This window comes from Carassius gibelio, chromosome B8 (assembly GCF_023724105.1).
Source record: "Carassius gibelio isolate Cgi1373 ecotype wild population from Czech Republic chromosome B8, carGib1.2-hapl.c, whole genome shotgun sequence".
Taxonomy (NCBI): domain Eukaryota; kingdom Metazoa; phylum Chordata; class Actinopteri; order Cypriniformes; family Cyprinidae; genus Carassius; species Carassius gibelio.
The window spans coordinates 23982247-23995066 of NC_068403.1; the positions used below are offsets into that span (position 1 = coordinate 23982247).

A 12820-nucleotide genomic window follows, 5' to 3' on the forward strand; every position below is an offset into this window, starting at 1 on the left:
AGTAACAAGGGCTGAAGACACCTTATTTACCCTCATCATTCTCTAACATTATAAACTTACAGCATGGAAATTACCATGTATATGCGCATTTAATAAAAAAGACCTTGCATTGTTTTTGATCTTGTTTGCTTTGTCCTGTCAAAGAAAAAAATCTCTGGTCTCAAGTCTTTTTTATTATTATTATATTAGTTTTTTTTTTGCTACAGTATGTTGCTACAAACAAGCAATATGTTGTCTTGAGATTGATCCAGGTGAAAATTTCAATAGGAAGTCCTACAAAGAAAGGTTTGCAGAAAGTTCGGCTAAACATATGTGGACACCTGACCTGACCATCACTCCTAATTGAGCATCCCATTAAAAATTAGAAATTGAGCATATAATTTAAGAAATTTTTTACTTTAAAACATTGTTTCAAGATCAAATATGAGTGCTGTATCCATAATTTAGCTTTTTCCAGTGGGAAAAAAGTTGTACTGTCTCAATCAGGAGAGATAAATGCACCGATCAAGCACTTCACAAGTGAAAACAGTTCTAAACAAATATGTGGGAGGATTTTGATGTGAGAGGACAACAGAGGATGGACTTTTTCACTAGAGGCAGTGATAATCAATTATGGACTGCTATTTTGGCTAGAAGCGATGCATTAAAGTTAAAAGACTTAAAGAATTAATTTGTTTCTTGAAAAAAGATGGACTGGAGTCAAGTGGCATTATTGTGATGTATTTATCAGCTGTTTGGACTCTCATTCTGACGGCACCCATTCACTGCAGAGGATCCACTGGTGAACAAGTGATGCAATGTTAAATTTCTCCAAACCTGGTCCGATGAAGAATCAAACTCATCTACATCCTGGATGGCCTGAGGGTGAGTACCGTCAGCTACAATTTTTTTTTTTTTTTGGGGGGGGGGGGGGTGGTTAAACCATTAATTTAAAACAAGAGCAGTGTTAAACATGTTAAAAATTGTGTTTAAATTAAAACAGTAGATACGAAAAACAGAACTTTAAATGCGATTATATCCATGTATATTTTTTTTATTTGCACCCGTAAGATTCCAGATTTTCAAATGGTAGTATCTCAGCCAAATCTGATGCTTATATATCACATATAGGTGCGATTGTTTTTATACCACTTCCTATTTACCTTCTGAAACGCAACAGATCCTCCCGTGATTGGCTCCGGAGGCGCACGTGACCGACGCGACGGCGCAGGATGTCAGCAGCAGAGGGCAGTGTAACCCAGGGAAAGCAGTGACGAGTGATCAGCACAGTACCTCCCAGTCCTTCCAGTGATGTTTATTTCAGGAAACGGGACACAGTCAGTAATTACAGCTACATTCTCGGGTGGTGCACGGATCGCAGACGAAGGCAAGCATGCTGATGTGTGTGTGAACGGGACGTGCTGAAGATGGTGTTTGAGTCGGTGGTGGTCGATGTCCTGAACAGGTTTCTGGGGGACTATGTGGTGAACCTCGACAGCTCGCAGCTAAGCCTCGGCATTTGGGGAGGTAAACGTGCCAGCTGTCAAAGCCGAATGCTTCTTTGCTGTTTGATTTGCTCCAGAGACGTGTTTGCGTACATTCATGATTATACATGAACATATGGTTGCTTACGTTGATAAAGTGAGCTCGAGCTTACCCTGAATCATGCTTTGACATTGAGTACAGGTTTGAACATGCGTTTACAGTAACCCTTAACTCAAAGCTAACCCATGCATAGTGGTTTAAATGGATTGTTATTGAATATAGCATAAACTCATGTCATCTGTTCAGTCCCATGTAGCTCAAACAACATCCAGCTGCTTCTGTACAATGAGAGTTAATGGGGGCTATTGCTGTCAAGATACTAAGTTGAGCAGAATTACCTGGGAAGTAATTAAAGAGACCGCTTTCACTTTTGGATGAGCTTCTTCTTACTGTATAAGAGTTTCATTCAGAGACACTGCATGCAACTTCTGTTTACATGCATTATGGGACATATGTCTTTAGTTTCTAAAGCCAGAATATATTAATTTGGACATTGATCAGAGATTAGCATTGGCAATATTTTGCAACACAGTACCATTTAATTTCGCTTTATTAATAAAAAAGTATCTTAAATAATAATAACAACAGATACAATGTATTTAAATAATGTATTAATAAATATTAAATACTAACATTAACTAAAATGAATACATTATTTACAAATATTATATGTATGTGACTAGCGTTAAACCTTACATTTCTACTATATTCTGTAAAAACTGAGGATCTTAAAATCAAATATTGTCTCTGCTTTTTGTTAATACAATCAGATATGAATGAAAAAGTTACACAGTTGTCCGATAAGTAAAAACACCTCCTGTAGAAACGTCTCTTGTTTATATAATACATATATTATATAATATGTCAACAACATTGGGAAATGTTGTGTCTATGATCAAAGCCAACAAACCATCCGTTTTTAAAACATCCTGTAGTCCAGTGGTTCTCAACCAGGGCCCACAGAATACAGACTCTTTAATTATATTAGAACTTAATTCAAATCCTAAATCGAACACTTTTCCCCCCAAGAAGAAGTATAATTATTTGGCTATACTGTATATCACTCCCAGTTTCTGTTAATAGCAGAAGTGTAGTAGGATAGTCTTGGATAGTCTCACTTGATTCCTTCATTGTAGTGAATGCTAAATTCGTCAGAGGAATGAGGAATACAGGGATGTTCAATCTTCCCTCATCCTGCAGAGTTTTATGATGTGCCATGTGTCTTATTGACTTACTGATAAGAAGCTTTTAATACATGCATTAATGTTTGCTCAGAGATATATTAATTGTTATAGACTGGTAATATTTAGCCCTGTGCATTGTGTCAATGTTTCTTTCGCAGGTGATGCCATATTAAGAAACCTCGAGATAAAAGAAAATGCCTTGGTATGTCGCTTTCTGTTTCTCGGTCATGTCCTGTAATGTGAATCCTTCTAATGCTTTGTTAAGTTGTGCTTCCTGAACTGTTTCTGAAACAGAGTCAACTGGACATTCCTTTCAAAGTCAGAGCGGGACACATAGGTAAGAGAAGAGAAGTGCAGCGTGATGCACTGATGTTGCTTTGTAAAACCAGTTTGCACTGTGGTGGCATAAAGTCAGATCTGAGCTCATGCAGTGGATGTTTGTGTCTTTGTCAGGTCGTTTGGAGTTGAAGATCCCTTGGAAGAAGCTGTACACTCAGTCTGTGGAGGCCACGCTGGATGAAGTTTACCTGCTCATCGTGCCTACAGCTAGTAAGAGCTGAATTTATTGACCCATGAAGATGTCATCAAGGAACTTTACAGCAGGCGGAATAATATAATTATTTCCAGGCGCTGCGTTATATCACTGCGCCCATGCTACAACAGCACAGTTTCTTGATTATTACGCTGGAATGAGAGTCTAGTTCCTAGCCATATCAGCCTAGAAAATCACAACTTTTCTTTTTTTTCGTCGGTCTTATTCCATGGTGTAACTACAGAGTTTTAAATAGGAAAAAATATAGCAACTCTTTGGTCGTTTTTGAGTGAGATGCTAACGGTCTAATCAGATTCAATGATCTATGCTAAGCTACAGCTAAAATGCTACCGCACTTTACACGCAGGTATAAAGTATGACGCAGAGAAGGAGGAGAGACAGCTGCAGGAAGCTCGGCAGAGGGAGCTGCAGCGGATCGAGGAGTCCAAACAGAAAGCCGCAGAAAAAGGTTTTCGAAGCTCACTTTGGCTTTACACCGAGACGGGTAACGTAGTTGCTGAATTTGCATTTGTGTTCTTGTATTTCAGAGAATCCAAAGGCGGAGAAGCAGGATACGTTTGTGGAGAAACTGGTTACACAGGTGATCAAAAACCTGCAGGTGAAGATCTCCAACATACACGTCCGCTATGAGGATGATGTGAGTACTTTTGACTTTTAACCACATTCTCTGCGCTTCTTCAGCTTGGAGCTTTTATATGCAAAAACCTGCGATATACTGTATATTCATCTGTGTTTACATGTGCTTTATTACTGAGTGATATGAAGTGTAGAAGACTCTTTTTTTTTGTCTGTTCTGTGTGCATTATCACTCAAATGTTACCCATGTGTTCAGGTCACCAATCCGAGTGCTCCGCTTTCATTCGGAGTGTCTCTGCAGAACCTCAGTCTCCAGGTAAAACCATAAATAAATTGATTGAATTATGAGATTATCGAATCTCTTAGGGATATTTAACACCAAAATCAAGAAGGGGGAAAAAAGTGCATTTTGCAAAAAGAATATAAAGCATATTTTCTTCTTCTTTCTTTTTTTTAAATGTATTTATTACTATTTTATTATTTCTTAATATATTTTTTTTTATTCTAACAAATTAAGAAAATATTTATACAATATAATATTTTATTAAAATGTATTAAACATTGTGTAATATATTTATTTTAGTTTTTTTTCTTTATACTCCTTAGATTCTGGGGTGAAATACAGTACGACCAAGTCATGCTTTCATATGTTTCCTAATAGACTCTTTGAATAACAATAAACCATGAACATTTCTGTTGAATTTTCCAGACAGCTGATCAGAATTGGAAACCATGTCTTCTGGATGAGAAAGCCAAGCTGTTTTTCAAGGTTCAAACATGTCTTCTTCACTTCCACAGTTATGAGTAGCATTATTAGCCGGTGTTGTTCGCTAAATCCTGTTTGGTACATCGTTTAGCTTGTACGCCTGGACAATCTGTTCGCATACTGGAACGTGAATTCAGAGCTGTACTCCAACCACAACCCTGAGGAGGCTCTGGTAGGCTCTTCAAATTTGATTAAACTTCTAGTCGAAGAAATTGCACATTTTCATTGTTTGTGTGTTTTATTTTTTTTATATAGCGATACCTGAAGCACAGTGTCGACATCCAGAGCACTATCCCTCAGGATTATCATTTCAGTGAGTCCCTGATGAATTTCATGTGTATCCAACACCAACAGTGATTTCTCTATGAAATGCAAACCAACTTTGTGTTTTTGCTTCAGTCTTTCGTCCAATATCTGCAAACGCCAAGCTGCGCATGAATCCGCGCTCCGATGTGGATTTCTCCTCACCGAAAGTGGATCTAGTAGTCAACCTCCCCGAGGTGGCCGTTGAACTCAGCCGGCCACAGGTGTGCACACTTCATTGGCATATTTGTGATTGTAATAATGAATGTGAATTGACTTTTAGTTGTTTTCTAGTACGTCAGCATCCTGGAGCTGTTGGGGTCGGTGGACATGATGACCCGTAACCTCCCGTACAGGAAGTATCGTCCAGATGTGGCCGTTCACACTAATGCACATCAGTGGTAAGTGCATCTGGAGATTGATTCCCTTTGTTATTTAATCTGATGAGGCTCTGTGCTGACGTTTTTGTGGATCTCGTAGGTGGAGATATGTGATCACAGGTGTTTTGGAGGTCAATGTCAAGCCCAGCCTTCACATGTGGTCGTGGAAGCACATCCGTCGACATCGGCAGCATGTGAAAAAGTACAGAGAGATCTATAAGAAAAAAATCACCAGTAAGAAGCCTGCGGAGAGTCTGCTGAAGGAGCTTGAGGTGGGTGAGCAATGATCACGAACACACAATGAAAATCTGCTGTTATTTACTCATTGTCATGTGGTTTCAAACCCATATGCTGCTATTTTTTCTCGGCATATGGCAGCTTTTTGTTTTTTGGTTTAATAGCTGTGATCACAAGGAACTGTCTCTGTGATCTGGCAAATATAGCTGTTTTGTTTTGGAGTTAGGTACAATGAATTGACAAATCTATCTTTGTTTTGCTTTTGTTTTTATGTTTTGTTTGGGAATTTTGAGTCTTTGTGAACTAGCAAATATAGCTTTTTTTAATGGGATCGTTCAAAAGCAAAAAAAGGTCAAAATACATGTTTTTCAGATGTATGCATCAAAACACTGCTCTACCACGCATCAAAGCAGTCAATGCAATACAATCAAGAATAACAAGAATAAAGGGGTTGGCTGTGTTTACTAAACTGAGGAACTTGTTGCTGATTTGAATGGTGCCGTTTGAAGTTAATTTAAGTTTTCCATGTCTGTTTTTCCCGTTTCTCTTGAAATGTGTCCGTTTTGAATCGTTGTTACTAAAGGTGAGACATGAGGAAAAAAATAAACGTCATTTGATGGACTATTGTCATAAATTGCATAGCATTCATTTCTGAAATTTCTACCATATGTTTACTGGAAATTAAATTATAATTTTACGCATCACTCATCTTAGTTCATTGCAATCTCACAATGTTTTGTTATAATCACCTGTCAAAGCTCTCTAAACTACACAATGAATCTCTTATTTACATAAAGTCGCCACTTAAGAGATGATTCACGAGCGTGCAAAACTCTAATAATGTTTCTGATTGGCCAGTGCGTTGAAGAAATCAACATTGGCTATGCTGCTCAGTGCCACAAAAACACATTGGGTAGTTTGCCAGATCTTTAATAGTTTGTGCTTTTGTTTGAGGGTATTTAGCACCGTCTAGTACCCCTGTACAACCGGTCTGCACTGACATTGGGGATTCCATGACTAACCATACGGGGTTTTTAAACTGTCAAATATATAGATTTTTTGTGTATTATTATTATTATTTTTTTAGTTTGTCTTGTTTTGGAGTTGGTCCGCTGTGGTTACTATGAACGGCCTTTGTGAACTGTCAAATATGGCTGTTTTTTTTTTATTTGGTTTGTTTTGTTTTGAAATTTTGTGCACTGAATTGAGAAATATATCTTTGGTTTGTGTGTGTGTTTGTCTTTTAATTTAATGTAATTAATTGTTTTACTTGTTTTGAAGTTAACTGTGGTGACTATGAATTGTCTGTGGGTATAATATGGTTTTGTTTGAATGTTTTGTTTATTTTTGGTTTTGTTTTGGAGTTTGATGGCTGTGGTCATTGAACTGTCTTTGAGAACTGGCAAGAGTTGCATGAAGACTGTTCAAATAATGTTCTTTTTGTAATAAAAAATAGCATTATGTGGGTTTGGAGTGACATGAGAGTGTGCAATACATTAAAAATACACCTCAAGGTGAACATAACACTGCTGCTCTGAAAGAGACGAGCCTCTGCCGACTGATGCATGATCTGTTACTTTACATAATAATGAAAAAAATGCAACATAACTACTTAGTTACTCTTTACAATTAAAAAATGTGATTTTCCATGACTCTGGTATCACTTACAAAAAGGAGGTGTGTTTTGATCACAACAGATCCATTTCTATCCTCTAACCTTTTTAAATTCTTTTGATGAATGTTGAAATGAAGGAAGAACCAAATACCAAATGTTTTCATCTCTGTGACTGCTTTGCTTTGAACAGAATGTTTGTATTTTTGTCCATTCTTTAGGAGACTGAGAGAACCCTGGATATCTTCAACATCACAATGGCGAGACAGCAGGCTGAGATGGAGGTGACGTGAAGGCACATCCACATTTCACTCGTATAATAATATATGGATTTGACTCCTTAATACAAAGTGGCCAATGGCTTATATCACTGGAAATGTGTTCCTGTAGTTCAACTAGTAGAGTATGAAGCTAACAGCATAAAGGTCTCTGATAAAATCTCTGGTTTCTGACTGAATAAAGCCATTTGACTCTTGTATATTCTGTGGCTTGTGTTGTAGGCCTCAAAGGCAGGGTTCAGGATATACCGTCCTGGGGTGCAGGTGGAGGAGGAACAGTCACAGGGCTGGATCGGCTGGATGTGGAGCTGGTCTGGAGACAGCAGCACACAAACCAAAGATGTCAAAACCGGAGGTTTGTCTGTGCACTGCATCTGTTTATTCCTACAGAGAATCTCAGGCAATGTTTTATAAAAAACATTAATGCCCTAGAAGTTGCAAACAGCTTGGGTTTTATATTTAATTTGATTAATTTGATTTAATTTGATATTTTAACTGCTACTATGTAAAAGGCATACTGCTGTAGAAAAGCACCTTATTTGTTTAGTGTTTGTAAACCAAGTGTTATTGCACTTTTGTTAATATAGCAGTACTTTTAAATGAAAAAGTGCACAATACACTACTTTTGAATTCTCTATTGAATTTTGTGCAGAACAACGTGATTAATCGCAGAAAAACCATGCGATTAATCGTGAAAATGTTTTATTGTTGCCCAGTACTAATTTAAATATGCACAGAATTATGTAGATCTGTTTCTGGTAGATTCATTGACCTTCTGGTTCATATCTCTCAGGGTTTGATGAGCTCATGACCCCAGCAGAGAAAGCCAAACTATACGCTGCCATCGGATACAGCGAGACCGCCGTCAATCCAAACCTGCCAAAAAATGTTAGTGACAAACTATCATAACATGAACACCACCTGTCAAAAGTTTTTGAACAGTAAGATTTATAAGGTTTTGTTTTGAAGAAATCTCTTCTGCTCATCAAGCCTGCATTTATTTAATCCAAAATACAGCAAAAAATGTGAAATACTTTTTTAAATAATTGCTTTCTTTTTTTAATAGATTTTAAAATCTATTCCTGTGATTTCAAAGCTATATTCTAGCATCATTGCTCCAGTCTTCAGTGTCACATGATCCATCAGAAATCATTCTAATTGTGCTGCATAAAAGTCAAAAAGCATTTCAGTCCATTGAAGCTACACAACTTAGGTTCATGTAAAGCATCACACCACTGACTTATATTTTTGTTTGCAGTTCGAAAATATGAAGATAAATTTCCAGCTTAATCACCTGTCTCTGTCGATCAAAGAGAGCCGAGAGAAGCCGGAGATCATCAAACTGTCTGTCATTGATCTGAAAGCCATGCTGACTCAAAGACCTGCGGCCCAAGCTATAAAGTACTGCCTTTCTCTTCTCAAGTCCACTCATCTCAGCCACTATTATTTATTTAACTTGAAGGAATTTTCTGTGTTCGATTCGACTTAGTGTCACATACATTTAACTTGTTCCTTAATTGTGAAACAAGGTCAAAAATAATTTACTGTAATGCACTCAAAATGACAGTGGATTGGGCAAGACGTTGCACTGGAAGAAATCTTGCTGTAACTTTCACATGATGTGCACAAGATATACAAGTTGCACATTTGGCTTTTTTAACCCTCCAGAACGTCTTGCCACACACACTTCCTTTTTGTTAGTCAGAGCTCTTGTAACCCAGAGCATGCGGTTGTGTGACGTAATGTTTTACTCGCCAGGATCTCTGCTCTACTGTCATCGTTTGAAGTGTCGGGTCTCCCACGAGGAAAGTCGGCCCCCATCCTGCTGTCTCCACGTCGTGTGGAGGGGATGAAAGATACGACTCTACTGAACCTCATGTTTGAGACGAACCCACTGGACGCCAGTGCGGACCAGAGACTCCGCATCGAGTCCCAGCCGCTAGAGATCATCTATGATGCTGTGAGTGTGAGGGAGCATGCCTCCTTGACGCTTTTGAACCCCTTTCTTGAGATTAAGTTAATATCTCAATAATTTAACAACACACGATGCACGCTGCTGTTGGTTAATGGTCACATGACATGCATGTAAAATTAAATAAAATAACAAATAAAATGTATGCATTTAGCAGACGCTTTTATCCAAAGCCACTTACATTGCATTCAGGTTAACAATTTTCTCCTAACATGTGTTCCCTGGGATTCGAACCCCCAACTAGGGTGACTACCTGCTAATAAGCCCAAAGGGGGGCAAGGGGTATGTTTCTGAGGGACAATGTGGGACACTGCCTTGCGCGGCGGTGTCCCCACCCCATGGGCAGACTCACTGATAGTGGTTTACCTATTTCTAGCACATCCCACCTTACATGATATATTAATAATGCCCTATTCCCCTAAACATGTGTAATTGCTGATGTATGCTCATGACAGAATTGACAGATGCACTTCCACTTACGATTTACTTTAGCTATTTAATTTATTTTTCATTACAACTTATTCAATTTAAATAAATTATAATATAAAATTATAGGATTAAAATGAATTGTAGGTGGTCAACACCACAGGAACAGTTAAAAAAAAAAAGTCTAAACTCACAACTCCAGAGGTTCACGGAACGAGAAGGGGGAGAAATGATGGTGAACTTGCATGTTAGTAAAGGTAGGCGCATGAAAAAAAACCCAATTTGAAACAGGACACACCTTCTCTTTTTTTAATTGATGATGGCGGTGCCTCACTTTCTCCATTTTTTGAATTGGAAAGCGTGCATCTAAAAGTTCCTTCCCAGTGTGTCTGGTATGCATGTGTTTGTGCTGTCATGACAACAAAGAAAAAGTTGACAACAACCTAGTTAGCAGTTAAACTTAGGGGAGGGTGTGGCAACAGTAGCGTGCTGAACTGTCAAGTAATGTTCGTTTGGGGCTCGAGGATATAGAGCGACCAACTTTTTTTGAGCAAGCATTGATTATGTGTGACACAGTCTCAATTTGTGGGACGCATGAATTGGGCTTCAAACGCTGTGCGCGCACGCGCTATGCGGGGCGGGTGGTCACCCTACCCCCAACCTTGCGCTTGGTAATGCAATGCTCTACCACTTGAGCTACAGGAACACTAAAAACAGAAATATTTAATTTCACTTAAGTATTTTTACAGTATAGGACTGCACAAGTTGGTCACAAAATGATATTGTGAATATCGTCATACATAGTGTCATATATGGCCATAGCAATTCGAACTGCTTTTTGATAAACGCTTAATCTTAATTTGAAAATGTCTTTATTTTTTTGTCTACATAGTTCAGCAGCAGTAGTAATATTTAATCTGCCACAGTCTGATGCCAGTAGAATTTTAGAAATATCGGAAAAGTTGAATTATTTATTATTATTACCTTAATTATAAACAAACAAGCAAACGACAACAAAAGAACTGAAAAAGACAGAAATATACATACAGTATAACTCTGTAATAATACAATTGTTCTTTATAGCTAAACATTTTTTTGATACTATAGTCATTTTATTTCATTCTGCAAGTTAAAACACTAATAAACACTCACTTCAAATGTTAAATTCTTAATGTTTTATTTTGGGGGGGAAACTGCCGGAAAGTCTCTTTAATTGTCTTTATGATTACAGGTTTAGAAACGCTTCTTGTGACAAATCTGGTAAAATGGGTCCTGGCCCTTGTTGCGTTCACATATGCAGGCTATCAGAGACTCAAACTTACAGCAGAAGCAGAGATGTTGTTTGTGCAGAGCAGCATTTACTGTAAATCCACTGAATCTGGAGCTGCTCGCATGTAAATGAACACACACCGTGCATTAGAGGGGTTTTATAATCAAGTTAAGCCATGTGCAGACCACTTTATCTATTTTATTGTTTTCGTTTTACCTTTGTATTATGTGAATAATTAATAGTCACAAGCCCCCTGCAGTTCCAACACAAATGTGATAATGGATGGTGTATATTAAGTGTTGCTTGTTCTTTTTGTAGATGACAGTGAACAGTATGTCCGCTTTCTTCATGCCTCCGAAAGACCTGCAGCTGGATGAACTGACCAATGCCACCCTCATGAAGCTGGAGCAGTTCAGAGACAAGACCTCCACAGGTGTGTGCCGATCCACAAGGCTTTACTACTTGCTTTCATTTCCAGATTCAGTGGTGCAGTGTGGATCAGCCAAACAAGCTCTCATAACTCCAGATTTACATGCACCTTTTATAATCTGTGGTTATAAAATAGTAGCTTGTACTAAAACAGTATTGTTCATTGTCCACAGGACTCATGTACATCATTGAGACTCAGAAGGTTCTGGATCTGAAGATAAACCTCATGGCTTCCTATGTCATTGTACCAGAAAATGGCTTCTATGACCCCAAACACAACCTTGCTATTCTGGATTTAGGTCATTTCCAGGTAAAAACAAGCCACTGTCAGTGCACATGGTTCTTTATTCTTTTAAATCATACTTGACGTAGGAGTTTTAATAAGCTAGGTTTCAGTGAAGTGCTTCCAATAATGTATATCAGGCAAAACAACAAACAGAAAGATTTCTTGGGAGTTTTTTTTTCCCTGATGGGTCATACTTGTTTTTGAATCAAGATAAAGTGAAGATAAAAAAAATCCAGCAAGCTGCCAAAACTTTGTTTTCAAAGCCGGCAAAAAATCAGCACCCACCCCCCCATGAGGTGATAAAGTGGTCCACAAAAAATAAAATCAATAAAAATTTATTTTTTCTAGGACTGTCAGAGTTAACTTGTGTATGGGTCTTTGATAATTTTTGTCACAAATCATGAAATTATTGACCGCATCTATTGACATCAATGGCTTTTAATAAGAGAATAGTGTATCTACATATGGTTTTGTGAACATTTATTTTGGTGTCTTAATATAATATCACATTAAATGCATGTATATAAATATACATGAAATGATATGGTTGCCTTATATTCTAAAAAGGGCATTACCAGTGTGGGGATGACAGTGTTTACGTAATTGTCTTAAAGTGTGTGTTTGTTGTGTGTAGATGTCCAGTCAGAGCAGAGCCCACCTGCCTCAGCTGTCTGCGAGCAGCAGCACTATAGAGGACATCATGTCTCGAGCTTACGACAGCTTCGATGTCCAGCTCAGCAGCTTACAGTTCCTCTACACCAAAGCAGGTGCGCAGACTTGCACAGTGCTTGATATGATGCAGACTTCACAGGGATTTACATGCGCTGTGTGTGTTATCAGGTGGTGACTGGAAGCGGGCTCGTCCTCTGAGACAGTCTGCGTTTCACATCCTGGAGCCTGTGGACCTGAAGGTGGTCTTCAGCAGAGCCATGGTGGTGACGGACTCACGGATGCCCAAGTAAGCAGAATATTCCCTGTCTGGTGTGCGTGGGATTGAACTGTCTTGTGCCGCACACATTAGGCA

The 12820-nt window shown here is 38.3% G+C and overlaps 1 protein-coding gene across 4 annotated transcripts in view; it reads left to right on the forward strand.

Annotated features, from left to right (window-relative positions):
* Window positions 1-1242: 1242 nt before the first annotated feature.
* The window catches only part of vps13a (vacuolar protein sorting 13 homolog A), a 50675-nt gene continuing 39097 nt past the window's right edge, over window positions 1243-12820 (forward strand). For all 4 annotated transcript variants that reach the window (XM_052564081.1, XM_052564082.1, XM_052564083.1 and 1 more), the window contains exons 1-22: window positions 1243-1506; window positions 2867-2910; window positions 3003-3045; window positions 3162-3257; window positions 3608-3709; window positions 3789-3898; window positions 4094-4153; window positions 4547-4606; window positions 4695-4775; window positions 4859-4916; window positions 5003-5130; window positions 5201-5307; window positions 5387-5558; window positions 7357-7419; window positions 7636-7768; window positions 8207-8301; window positions 8672-8814; window positions 9172-9373; window positions 11400-11514; window positions 11684-11820; window positions 12431-12563; window positions 12637-12754. In XM_052564081.1, coding sequence (XP_052420041.1) covers window positions 1407-1506; window positions 2867-2910; window positions 3003-3045; window positions 3162-3257; window positions 3608-3709; window positions 3789-3898; window positions 4094-4153; window positions 4547-4606; window positions 4695-4775; window positions 4859-4916; window positions 5003-5130; window positions 5201-5307; window positions 5387-5558; window positions 7357-7419; window positions 7636-7768; window positions 8207-8301; window positions 8672-8814; window positions 9172-9373; window positions 11400-11514; window positions 11684-11820; window positions 12431-12563; window positions 12637-12754 — 2300 coding nt within the window. In that variant the 5' untranslated portion in view covers window positions 1243-1406. The remainder of the gene's footprint in view (window positions 1507-2866; window positions 2911-3002; window positions 3046-3161; window positions 3258-3607; window positions 3710-3788; window positions 3899-4093; window positions 4154-4546; window positions 4607-4694; window positions 4776-4858; window positions 4917-5002; window positions 5131-5200; window positions 5308-5386; window positions 5559-7356; window positions 7420-7635; window positions 7769-8206; window positions 8302-8671; window positions 8815-9171; window positions 9374-11399; window positions 11515-11683; window positions 11821-12430; window positions 12564-12636; window positions 12755-12820) is intronic.